The 12,647-nt window shown below is 38.5% G+C and overlaps 1 protein-coding gene across 1 annotated transcript in view; it reads left to right on the top strand.

Moving 5' to 3' along the window:
- Positions 1-8,843, top strand: part of F8 (coagulation factor VIII) — a 149,690-nt gene extending 140,847 nt beyond the window's left edge. Inside the window, exon 25 of the mRNA XM_059251568.1 lies at positions 7,001-8,843. Coding sequence (XP_059107551.1) covers positions 7,001-7,156 — 156 coding nt within the window. The 3' untranslated portion in view covers positions 7,157-8,843. The remainder of the gene's footprint in view (positions 1-7,000) is intronic.
- The last annotated feature ends 3,804 nt before the right edge of the window (positions 8,844-12,647 follow it).

Genomic DNA, 12,647 nt, shown 5'->3' with positions numbered 1-12,647 from the left:
TATATTGAATTCATGTGTTGTTCTTAACTTTTTATTCCTTTGTAGCTAGTTGGGCGCCAAATGTAGATGTAACCAACCTTCTTATTAAATAAGAAACACAGAACCAATGCAAAGAAGAAAGCCAAGAGGTCAGAGCTAAGAGCTAAAACCTTACCCTTCCTCCTGCAGTGGTCCTACCTCTCCGAACTAGCTACCCCTGTGTTAAAGTCTTTTATATAGTGTCCCTGTTCTGCCTTCTCATTGGTTGTAAATCCAACCAAATGACCGCCTCGTCATGGCCTGTCTATATAGGCCTCCAGGTTTTCCATGCTTGGTATTGAGATTAAAGGCATGTGTGTCCAATAAAGGCTGTATCCCTGAACACACAGAGACTTACCCAGCTCTGCCTACCAAGTGCTGGGATTACAAGTGTACGCCACCACTGCCCTGCTTTCCTATGGCTTGCTAATAGCTCTGACCCCCGGGCAACTTTATTTATTAACATACAAATAACATTTTAATACAAATAAAATATCACCATATTTCTTCTTTCCCTGAAAACCTCATTGTCTATTGGTATGGCCATACAACTCTTTTTGGCCAGTGGTAAGTTAGTAGATATGATAGAAGCTTTAAATGTGACTGTGTTTTACTCAGTTTCTCAGGCCTCTCCTTCAGGCTCCAGACTTTGAGCCTTTAGAACATTGAGAGAATATATTCAATTTGAGGCACCGGATTTGGGATAATTTCTTTTAACAGCACTAGAGTGAGTATAATGAGTATAAGAAATGCTAGACTTGAACTTCTAGTATCAATAAGAACTCAAAAATTTTAAAAGAAATGTATGATAGCACTGTCCACTGAGAAAGCCTAGCAATATTGATACAATAAAAGCAATGAGCACATCATGTCCAGATGTTGGTCTCCACCATTTCCCAGTAAAGGGAGTTTGGGCTTATTTGAGAAATGACTAATTTCTGAAACAAGGAAACTGCCTGGAAATCTTGAAATATCTCCATGTGCCAGAATATAAGGCTAATGAGGTCCATGTAAAAAAGAACATAGGAGTTTACTTGAAGAGCTTTCTGTTAGCCAACTTTGAGAAATTTTGAACATCAAAAAGATAATGGCAGAGTATATTGGCTCATGCCTGTAATCCCAAATCTAAGGGGCCAAAAAGAATAATGATGGTAATAGATTGTAATACATATAATAAAGAAAGAACATATGAGTCCATAGTAACAGTTTTTTACTATAAATAAAAGGAGAAAGTAAATAAAAGTAGAAAGTGAGCTTCTGCTTCCACACAGAATAATACTGGCTAATAAGTATAAAAGATTCAACAAAATTATAAATTCATTTGGAAACCATCATATATTATTTAATACTTGTAAAGAAATTGGATGGATAATAAAAACCACTGGGTGAAGGTTTGTTGGGAAATAAAACATTGACATGGTTTCAAAGTTTACCCAGCAGATTGTTAGGAAAGTAGAATAAATTTTGCAATAGGTTTGAGTGGACTCAGTCTTAGCAAGGTGATCAAACTTAGGGTCATCATTAATGGGACAGACTGGCACACTGAGTGTCCTTTGATGCAGTACAAAAAGGACACATGTTCTACTTATCTAATGAGAATTCAGACCATGCTGTACCACAAGTATTCTGGGCTTTTAAAGATGTCAATGTCACAATGGATGAAAAAGAGCAGAGACTATGAATATTTTGAATTTTCTTTTTAATTTTGCCTATGTGTATATGTGTATGCTCACATGTGTGGGTGAACATATGTGTGGGAGTATATGTATACAGAGACCAAAATTTATGTTAAGTATCTTCCTTTATTGTTCTCCACTTTATTGTGTGGAAGGGACTCTTGCTTTGCCTGGAGATAACCTAACCAATTCTGGCTAGTCTAGCTAGTCAGCTTGCTCTGGAGATACCCTGTCTCTGCCTCCTGGGAGTTGGGATTATAGATGGGCTAAATATCCATTTCACATTTACTTGAGTGCAAGGGATCTGAACTCCAGCCCTCACATTTGTGCAGCAGATGCTTTATCCAGTGAGCCATCTTCTCATCTCCCTACTTTAGATTTAAGGAAATTTAAAATGATTCAAGTAAATACAATGTATGATCTTTTATTAGATTCTAAATAAATACTGTGTAGGATACCATTATGATAACTGAAATTTTCAAATATCAGAAAATATCACATTAATGCTACATTTGTTGGTCATAATAATGGTAGTCTATGATATGTACAAAAAATGACCCCTTTCTGTAGCTAGAGTTTTCCTGCCTGGCCCACAGTCAGGACAAATCTCTCTCACCCGCTAGTCCCACATCCACTCAGACCCAACCAAATAAACACAGAGGCTTATATTGCTTACAAACTGTATGGCCGTGGCAGGCTTCTTGCTAACTGTTCTTATATCTTAAATTAATCCATTTCCATTAATCTATACCTTGCCACATGGCTCGTGGCTTACCGGGATCTTCCCATGCGGCTTGTCATGGTGGCGGCTGGCAGTGTCTCCCTCTCAGCCTTCCACTTCCCAGAATTCTTTTCCTTGTCCCGCCTATACTTCCTGCCTAGCCAATGGCCAATCAGTGATTTATTTACTGACCAATCAGCAACACACTTGACATACAGACCATCCCACAGCACCTTTCTCAGGTTTTGCAGGCTGAAATGTTTAGTATGAAAAAATACTATGATGTTTATAATTTTCTACCAAACTGTGAAGAAAAAATGTGTGTGGTGTGTGTGTGTGTGTGTGTGTGTGTGTGTGTGTGTACGTACAGAAAGGAGAGAGAGAGAGAGAGAGAGAGAGAGAGAGAGAGAGAGAGAAAGAGAAAGGAAAGGAGGGAGTTGGAAAGATGGATTAACAGTTAAGAGTGCGTACTCCTCTTACAGAGGATCTGAGTTTAATTCCCAGAACTAACTCCAGGCTGTTCATAACCACATATAACTCTACTTCCAGGGAATCCAATGCCTCTGGCCTCTATGGACATCTGCACTTAAGTGCACAGACAGACAGACATGCACACATGCACATAACTAAATAAAATATTTTAAAAATAAACAGGAGAAAGAATATAAATATTTGTATTCTAATAATTGGTAACTCTAGATGAAGGTCTTAAGCATGTTCACTATGTCATTCTTTTAATTCCTCTAGGCTTGTAATTTTTATAAATAAAAGTTTAAGAGGACATAATAAGAGTTATATCTAATGAAAGATGACTAATGTGGTGATATATTGTGTACCCTAATAAACTTATCTTGGGATCAGAGGACAGAACTAGCCACTAGATTAGACATAGAGGCCAGGCAATGGTGTCACACACCCTTAATCCTATCACTTGGGAGGCAGAGATCTGTCTGGATCTCTGTGAGTTCAAGGCCACACTGGGAACAGAGTGAGGCAGTGGTGGCACATGCCTTTAATCCCAGAACTTGAGATCTCATGTCTTTGCTTGGGAAGCACACATGCCTTTAATCCCAAGAAGTGACATGGCTGGGTGGAGAATGATATATAAGGCGTGAGGAGACAGGAACCAAGCAGCAGTTCAATTGAGACCCTCAGGGGTGAGGACTCAGAGGCTTTCAGTCTGAGGATTCATGGAAACAGGATCGCCTGAGGAGTTGGCGAGGTGAGGTTGCCTGTGACTTGTTTTCTTTCTCTGATCTTTCAGTTTTCACCCCAGTATCTGGCTCTGGGTTTTTTTTATTAATAAGACTATTTAGCCAGGCGGTGGTGGCGCACGCCTTTAATCCCAGCACTCGGGAGGCAGAGGCAGGCGGATCTCTGTGAGTTCGAGGCCAGCCTGGTCTACAAAGCGAGTTCCAAGAAAGGCGCAAAGCTACACAGAGAAACCCTGTCTCAAAAAAACCAATAAATAAATAAATAAATAAATAAATAAATAAGACTATTTAGCAGTTTGTGTTACAGACCAAACCTCCAAATATATTGTAAAATTGTACCCAAAAACAATCCCAAATCTGGAACCTTAATGTTTCTCAAAAGTTTGATTGAGCATACAGACTTTAATGCAACAAATATTTACAGTATATTTGCCATGCTATATTGTTGTGTGACACTATTCCTGAGGAGATATGAACAATGTCTACTCATTCCAGATAGCGAATTGATGTCAGACCAGACCAACTTTATGAACTGTGAGTTTTATTGGGGTTAATCACAGGAATCTGGGTGAGAGCTTACAAGAGCAGGAATGACCAAAAGACAGGTGTATTATCAAAGCTCAACCCAACATGGATGACAACTCATGAAAGCTAGAAGCTAGGAGCACACTGCACAGCTTGTAGACAGTTCAACAGTCTTTCTAAGTAGTTCATTTGGCCTGAATCTCTTCCAGACAGCTTGACTTCTCAGCAGTCTCTACTTCTTATATACTCTAACAGATAGAGAAGCCTAGTAAATCTGGTCAGTTTCAGTGACTTCCTGATGCTATTAAGATGTTTACTTCCTGATTTTAACAAGTTTCCCTGCAGGATAGATTGTTTGTCTCCCTTTAGAAGGTCCTATGTCTTGCCGGGCGGTGGTGGCGCACGCCTTTAATCCCAGCACTCGGGAGGCAGAGCCAGACGGATCTCTGTGAGTTCGAGGCCAGCCTGGTCTACCAAGTGAGTTCCAGGAAAGGCGCAAAGCTACACAGAGAAACCCTGTCTCGAAAAACCAAAAAAAAAAAAAAAAAAGAAGGTCCTATGTCTTAACAAGTTTCACTCCATGATGAATGATGAGATGTTTTGTCTCAGAGGAAATTTCTATATGTGCATTAGGTTCCATATTCTGTGTGATGATGATGTCTCTGTCAACAACCTCCAAATATTACAAATGAAACAAACAATAATTTCAGATTTAGAATAAACAGGAACCATATTTTAGAGGAGGAAAAGTTTTCTAATGATATGGCATTTATACTGAGACATGAAGGATAAAAACAATAGATAAAGATGAGGAAACAGTGGGATAAAAGACTTCTTCTGAGCAGAAAGAATCATACATACAAAGGTTCTCATATTAGCTGGGCGGTGGTGGCGCACGCCTTTAATCCCAGCACTCAGGAGGCAGAGCCAGGCGGATCTCTGTGAGTTCGAGGCCAGCCTGGGCTACCAAGTGAGTTCCAGGAAAGGTGCAAAGCTACACAGAGAAACCCTGTCTCGAAAAACCAAAAAAAAACAAAAAACAAAGGTTCTCATATTAACAACAACAACAAAAGAGTTGCCGCTGTCTAGTAACTAAAAAAAGATAAATGTGTCTACAGTGTAAAATAGGGGGAAAAGCAGTGGGAGGTGAGATCAGAGCCAACAGTGGCCACAGGCCATATCTTGCAAGGCTTGGAGATCAGAATGAGTTTGGATCTCATTCTAAGTGGTATGGAAGGTTTTGTTTTGGAGGGTGATAGAGGTATGGGTGTTTTGCCTGCATGTATGACTTTGTACCATTTAAATTCAGCGCTCAAGGAGGCCAGAAGAGAGTGTCAGATTCCTTGGAACTGGAGTTACAGACAGTTGTGGACTGTCATGTAGGTGCTGGAAATTGAACCCAAGTCCTCTAGAAAAACAGCTAGTGCCCTCAACCCCTGAGCCATCTCCAGCCCTATCATAGAAGGTTTTAAGCAGGAATATGGTACCTCTAGGCTTACATATTGAAAAGCTTTTTCCAGGTTCCACAAAAGGGGGTGCCAAAGTAGAAGAATCAGTTAAATTGACATCTCTGGGGTAAGAGCTAGACTAAGCCTCAACTGTTTTAAGAAGCTCCCTAGGTGATTCCATTAAGCAGCCATGGGAAACCATGGATGGGAACCTAAAAGGAAAATGAAGTAAAGAACATACCTTAGACTTTGTTCTTATACTTAAATTCTGTAGAACCAGCATTATTTCTACCATGTTTTCTGAGAAAAGTCCCTTTCCACTTGAATCTGAAGTGAAACTCACACCAAATTTGTAAAGATATAGTTCACAGAATGATTGCAGGTAAATGTCATCTAAATAGTCCCAGGAAACAGGAGTCCTTTCTTTGTTGTTTAACCAGTTTTCCCATGACAACAGCCTAGTTCCTACTGTTTCCCTCCATGCAGACTACCTGAGTATATCTTACAAATGTCATTGTGTCTGTGCTTGCAAAGGTATTCCTTACAACAGTGTCAGCACTTCATGTTTCTCTAAGATTCTGTATTACTCTTAGACTTTGATTTGGTCCTCTACTGTATGAAGTTCATGGAATACACAAACACACCACATACATTCTACTGAGTTTCATAGCTGCCTGGAACCACACATTTTGAATATTCAGTTTCATTTCCTCAAATATGACTGGCTTACAAGTGGACCTACCTCCAAAATCTCAATGTGGCAAGACACCTTGAATCTTGGACTCTACTCCCAACTGTCTCTGTTCTGCACCCTCTCTAGTCAAATTACACACTTTTTTGTGTTGCTACTAAAGTATGAAAACAGTATATATGACTAACAACAGTACCTACCATTTACTGAATGTTTACTATATACTCATCTTACAATAACAAATGCAGTGGCTTTGGAGTCAACTAGTTGAGTCCTGACTCCCACCTCCAGATTACCTGACACACAGATATTGTGTATGACCTCAGGCAAAGCATTTTGTTTCATTGAGATTTTTTGACATGGGTGAGAATATTTTAGATGTAAGGCATAGCTAGAGCAATCCTACGTAGCAGATAAGTGGGTTGATCTCAATTCTACAAGTCAAAACAACTTTTTGGCCCATGGAGTCATCCAATCTCCCAGAGTTCAATCTTAAAATGCTAAAAGCAAATTGAAGTAAGTCACTCATATGTTGTTATAAGCATTGTGACAGATGCAAAAAGGGGAAAGGGCCATGAGGAAGAGGAGCCATGGATGAGTGACTGACAAAAGAGGGAGAAACTAAAGTTGAGACTTCTAGCAAGAATGTGGTGGCATAAATGGTACTTTTGTCAGTCAGTTAATAAATACTGTCTATCCTCTTTCAGGTTTTTCGTGGGAATCAGGACTCGTCCACACCAATGGTGAATTCTCTAGACCCACCTTTACTCACTCGATACCTTCGAATTCACCCCCAGGTCTGGGAGCACCAAATTGCCCTGAGGCTTGAGATTCTTGGATGCGAGGCCCAGCAGCTGTACTGAGGTGGCTTCAGCATCCTCTGCTTGTTACCCTTTGCCTCCTTCTTCAGCTCCAGGATTGTCTTAGTCATTGTATTGTTGCTGTGAAAAATCACCATGACCATGGCAACTCTTATCAAAGAAAGCATTTAATTGGGGCTTGCTTATAATTTCAGAGGTTTAGTCTATTGTCATGGTAGAGAGTATGGTAGCATGTAGGCAGATATGGTACTCGAGAAGCAGCTGAGAGTTCTACATCTGAATCCACAGGCTGTAGGAAGAGAGAGAGAATGGCCCTGGCTGGGCTTTTTAAACCTCAATGTCCACCCCCAGTGACACACTTCCTCCAACATGGCCACACCTACTCCAACAAGGCCACACCTCCTAATCCCCTGTAGTTCCACTCCCTGATGACTAAGAATTCAAATATATGAGCCTATGGGGGATATTCTTTTCAAACCACAAGGAAGTTCTCTCACCAATTCAAGACCAGCATCCCTCTCAAGTTTCTACATACATACTGCCCCACACTGTTTATGCCACCATCATTTTATTTAAAACCATACAGTCATATATGACTCTATTCTGATACTTCCCAAATTATTAATTCGGCATTTTCTGAAAACTTAAGTGTCAACATTCATAATGGAAGCTGTGAAGAATCACACTAAGTTTTATACTTTCAGTATCAAATATATTTTATGCACTACCAAAACCAAAAAATTTGTGACAGAATCAGAACTAGAAAAACAATTAGCTCATACCCTCTTAAATAACTCATGTTCATTAGTTGCATTCTGGACCCCCTTATATTTAGCCTTCCTTGTTCTCTTTTCTTAATGTTATACTGTACCCAAATGTACATTTGTTTACACATATACATATATTATTAGCTATATGCAGATTTTTTTCTTTGAGATTATATGACCTTACTTAATAATATACATTCGAAGTCTATCCATGTTCCTGTAATTTTACCTTCATTTAAACCTTAATTTAGAACCTGAAGCACTGAAACTTTTAGAAGAAAACACAGAGGATAGCCTTTAACGTATCAGAGTAGTCAAGAACTTTTTAATCAAACACTAACAGCATAGGAACTAACCCCAAGTATCAACAGATGGGACTACATGAAAATAAAAAGTTTCTGTACAGCAAAAGAAACAATCAGCAGTTAACATACAGCCCACAGAATAAAAGAAAAGTCTTTACCAGCTACACATCATAAAAAGATAAATATCCAGAATTTACAAAGAACTGTAGAAATTAAATACCAATAAAATTAAATTGTTAATCAACTAAAAGGCAAATGAACATAATGCACAGTTTTTTTAAAAAATGAAACACAAATGGTCAATAACTATTTTTTAGTGTTCAATATCCCTACCCATCAGGGAAATGCAAATCAAACTATTTTGAGATACCACCTAACCCTAGTCATAATAGCTATCGACAAATCTGATAAGAAATGTTGGAGGGGATGTGGAGAGAAAGCCTACTTTATTTGCTGTTGGTGATAATTAATATTACCATTGTGGAAATCAATTTGGAAATTTCTCAAAAAAATAAAAACAGAACTACCATATGACCCAGCTGTTTCATTCCTGGACATATATGCCCAGAAAACTCCATACCCTACCATAGAGATATATGTATCTCTATGTTTATCCTGTTTTATTAACTATAGCAAAGAATTAGAATCAACAGATGAGTGGAGAATAAAAATTTGGTATATACAAATATATATATATATATATATATATTAGACTGCTACTCAGCTCTAATGCCAATACTCTTCTAAAAGACATATTTTAATATTTCCATAGGAAAATTATAAACTTTAAAGTTCTATTAATGCATTTATTTTAATTCTTCCTTCACTTAATTTCCTGCTAAAACAAAAATATAACAGAACATTTTATACTATATATTTGTCATTGAATCACAAGAAATCTCAACTGTTAAAAATTAGTGAATACTCCAGTATGCATTGCCACATTCTCTCCAGAAGCTTGGGAATGCTTCACTGGTCCTTCTACCTGTACACTTTATTATGCACAAACACATCATAGTAGCAATTATAGTCCACCAAACAGTCAGAGGATGCATTTAAAGTTTGCAGCCCAGGATGACTTGAAAACAGGAGAGAAAAAAAATATGTGTCCCAGTCACAGAAAAGGCAAAAGAATGGATATGGTTGTTGTTTCATCCTAGTACATTTTCTAGTAATCCTACTTGACTCTTCTGTGACTTCTTTGGGAATTATAATGCAATTGCCACATTTGTTATAATTCACAACTGACAAAACTGCAGATGATATGGTTTTATTTCCTATAAAATTCTAACCACTCATATCTAACTTAATAATCTGATTTTGACAGTCTTTTCCATTGATGATGCAGCTCTATTTCTCAAATGCTCTTGAAACCTTTTGTTTTGTCTTCAGACATGAGTTAAATAAAACATTGATGCATACAAATGAATGTCTTTGAGAATGGTTTTTATACTAGAAATAAAAATGTAAGCAATGAATGATACTTTAAAAATAGAGAAGACATGAAGTTGTAAGGGATAAGAGGGTAAGGGTGGCCCTGGGAGGAGTTGGGGGAGTGTGAGATGAATATGATCAAAAGACATTGGGTGCATGTGTGAAATTCTCAAAAATTAGTAAAAATATTTTATGTAAAAACAACTAAAGACATTCAATAGTAGAGAGGACACTAGACAACCCAATTTGTTTGTTGTAACACCACATTAAATTGAACCCAGAATAAGAAGGTATAATCAGTCTTTTTTGTCAAACCACCAGCTCCCCAAAAATGACACAGAGACTTATTAATATGAAAGCTTGGACTTAGCTTAGACTTGTTTGCAGAAAACTTTGTCAGACTTTCTTTTGTGGGACTGCCAGCTCCCTAATAACAACATGGAGACTTAATATTAATTATGGAAGCTTGGCCTTAGCTTAGGCTTTCTTCCAACTAGCTCTTATAACTTAAATTTATCTGTCATAATTAATCTGAATTCTGTCACATGGCTTGGTTACCTCTGTTCTGTACCATATGCTTGACTTCTTCAGAGTCTCTGGTGAAATCTGCATGCCTAGATTCCTCTTCTTCTTCCTTTCTCTCCCTAGAAATCCTACCTATTTTCCCCTGCCTAGGTATTGGCCATTCAGCTCTTTAAAAACCAATCAGAAAGGTGCCTTAGGCAAAGACACATCTTTACAGTGTACAGAAATATTCTTCAACATTTCCCCCTTTTTGTCTAAATAAAAAGGAAAGGGTTTAACTAACATAGGAAAACTATAATAAGAACAATTATTAGGTAAGAATTACATTTACAATGTCCAGTCCATTTGTATTTGGCAACTTTTGAGAAAATACTCTATTATCTATCATATCTTGATGAGTCCAAAGTTTTATTCATAAACCACTTTCTATCATAACTTGTATTACCATCCTAAAAATATCTTTTTAAGCTGGGAGGTGGTGGCACACACCTTTAATCCCAGCACTCGGGAGGCAGAGGCAGGCAGATCTCTGTGAGTTCGAGACCAGCCTAGGCTACAGAGTGAATTCCAGGAAAGGCACAAAGCTACACAGAGAAACCTGGTCTCGAAAAACCAATATATATGTTTCTTTTTAGAGCTAAAAATATTTTCATAGATAAAAAAAGATTTTATTTCTCTCAACCTTATGCACTTTACATCTTTTTCTTTTCCAATTTTTTTTAAATTTTATTTTATAATTTAATTTAATTTAATTTTACATATCAGCCACAGATTCCCTTGTCCTCCCTCCTCCCACTCCTCCACCACCCTCCCCCCAGCCCACCTCCCATTCCCATCTCCTCCAGGGCAAGGACTCCTACGGTGATATTTTAATTGTACTGAAATGTGATTTTATTTGTATGTTAATAAATAAAGTTGCCTGGGGGTCAGAGCTAATAGCAAGCCATAGCAGAAACTGGGCGGTGGTGGTGCACGCCTTTAATCTCAGCTCTTGGGAGGCAGAGCTAGGCAGATCTCTGTGTGTTCAAGGATACAGCCAGCATGGAGACACATGCCTTTAATCTCAATACCAACCACAGAAGACCTGGAGGTCTGTATAGACAGGCAGTGATGAAGAGGTCATGTGGTTGGATTTACAACTAATGAGAAGGCAGAATAGAAAGTCTATAAAAAAGACAAACAGACAGGAAGTAGGTCTCTTGCTGAAGAGGACAACAGCAGCAGTGAAGGGTAAGGTTTTTAGCTCTGACCTCTTGGGCTTTCATCTCTGCATTGGCTCTGTGTTTCTTATTTAACAAGACCATTCATCTACATTTGGTGCCCACGTGGCAAGAATTCATTAAAAACCGCTTGTGGCAAGAATTCATTAAAAACTGCTTGGCTTGGCTTGGTGGGTCCAGTTTTCCGCCTGGGTGGCCTGGCTCCCTAACTTGGGCCCAGCTCCCTTGCTCGGGCCCAGATTGGCTTAGGTCTCAGGCCCAACTGACCGTACCTGCAAGCAGTTACCTGCAGCTGGAGTTAATTGCTTAAAAAGCCGGTGCTACAAACAACTCAGGCCTGCCCTGCTGCAGCTACTGCTAATTGCAGTAGCTACACGCAGCTTTTGGCTGAAACACCAATGCATATGGTTGGAGCTTAAGGAAGCCAGAGCCTAGGGTCAACTTGGCTCAAGTGGGAACACGTGGCTACACTTTCTCTCTCTCTCTCTCTCTCTCTCTCTCTCTCTCTCTCTCTCTCTCTCTCTGGATTCAGATGCTAGGTAGCTGTTTGGAAATTCCCTAGGATTTCTACTGTTCTACGCAGACTTGGTAAGTCAATTAAGATATCAGATATTTTAAAAGAAACTATTAAAAAGAGAAATTTTTTCACAGTAAAAAAAGGGGGTTTTATGTGTACATTGGAAGAAAATTGGGCTTTGTTTGAAATTTTAGGCAGTCTGAGAATGGAACAATTATATGAGAAGATTGATGTTGATAGAATTATGCACTTTATTACTTTTCTTATCCTTATATTACTATTTAAAAAGATAGTCAATTTAAGTGCCAGGATAAAATTTTTAGAAAAACCTGTTAAACCTGTTAAAAGGATTTATAGAGAAATATAAATTCAGACAGAAGAAATTAACATTGAAGTTGATTCAAGATTGGATCATAAGGTTACAGAAAGAAAGCCTGTTTTTACACAATCACCTTTAATTTATCTGGTAACCATACAGCAGTTACCTGATCAAGTGAATACACAAAATATTTGGATTCCAACTGAAATGTTAGATTTACGAAGGCTTAAGGAGGCAATAGTATCTTATGGCATGCATATGTAAAGCATATGTTAAACACCTGATAAGGGAAAACACTGGACCAACAAATGTAGATCAACAAGGACAGGCAAGGTAATCCTTTGCCTCAGTCTTCGGGAAACTCCCAGAGGGGCCTCAGGCAGAACCCCACAGCAAATTCAGTTCAGACCTTTCCTGCAGTCATAGAGGAAAACCCTACTCACAGC

This window comes from Peromyscus eremicus, chromosome X (genome assembly GCF_949786415.1).
Source record: "Peromyscus eremicus chromosome X, PerEre_H2_v1, whole genome shotgun sequence".
NCBI lineage: Eukaryota > Metazoa > Chordata > Mammalia > Rodentia > Cricetidae > Peromyscus > Peromyscus eremicus.
Note: the sequence above shows the minus strand (reverse complement) of the source record. Positions and strands in the feature narration are given on the sequence as shown.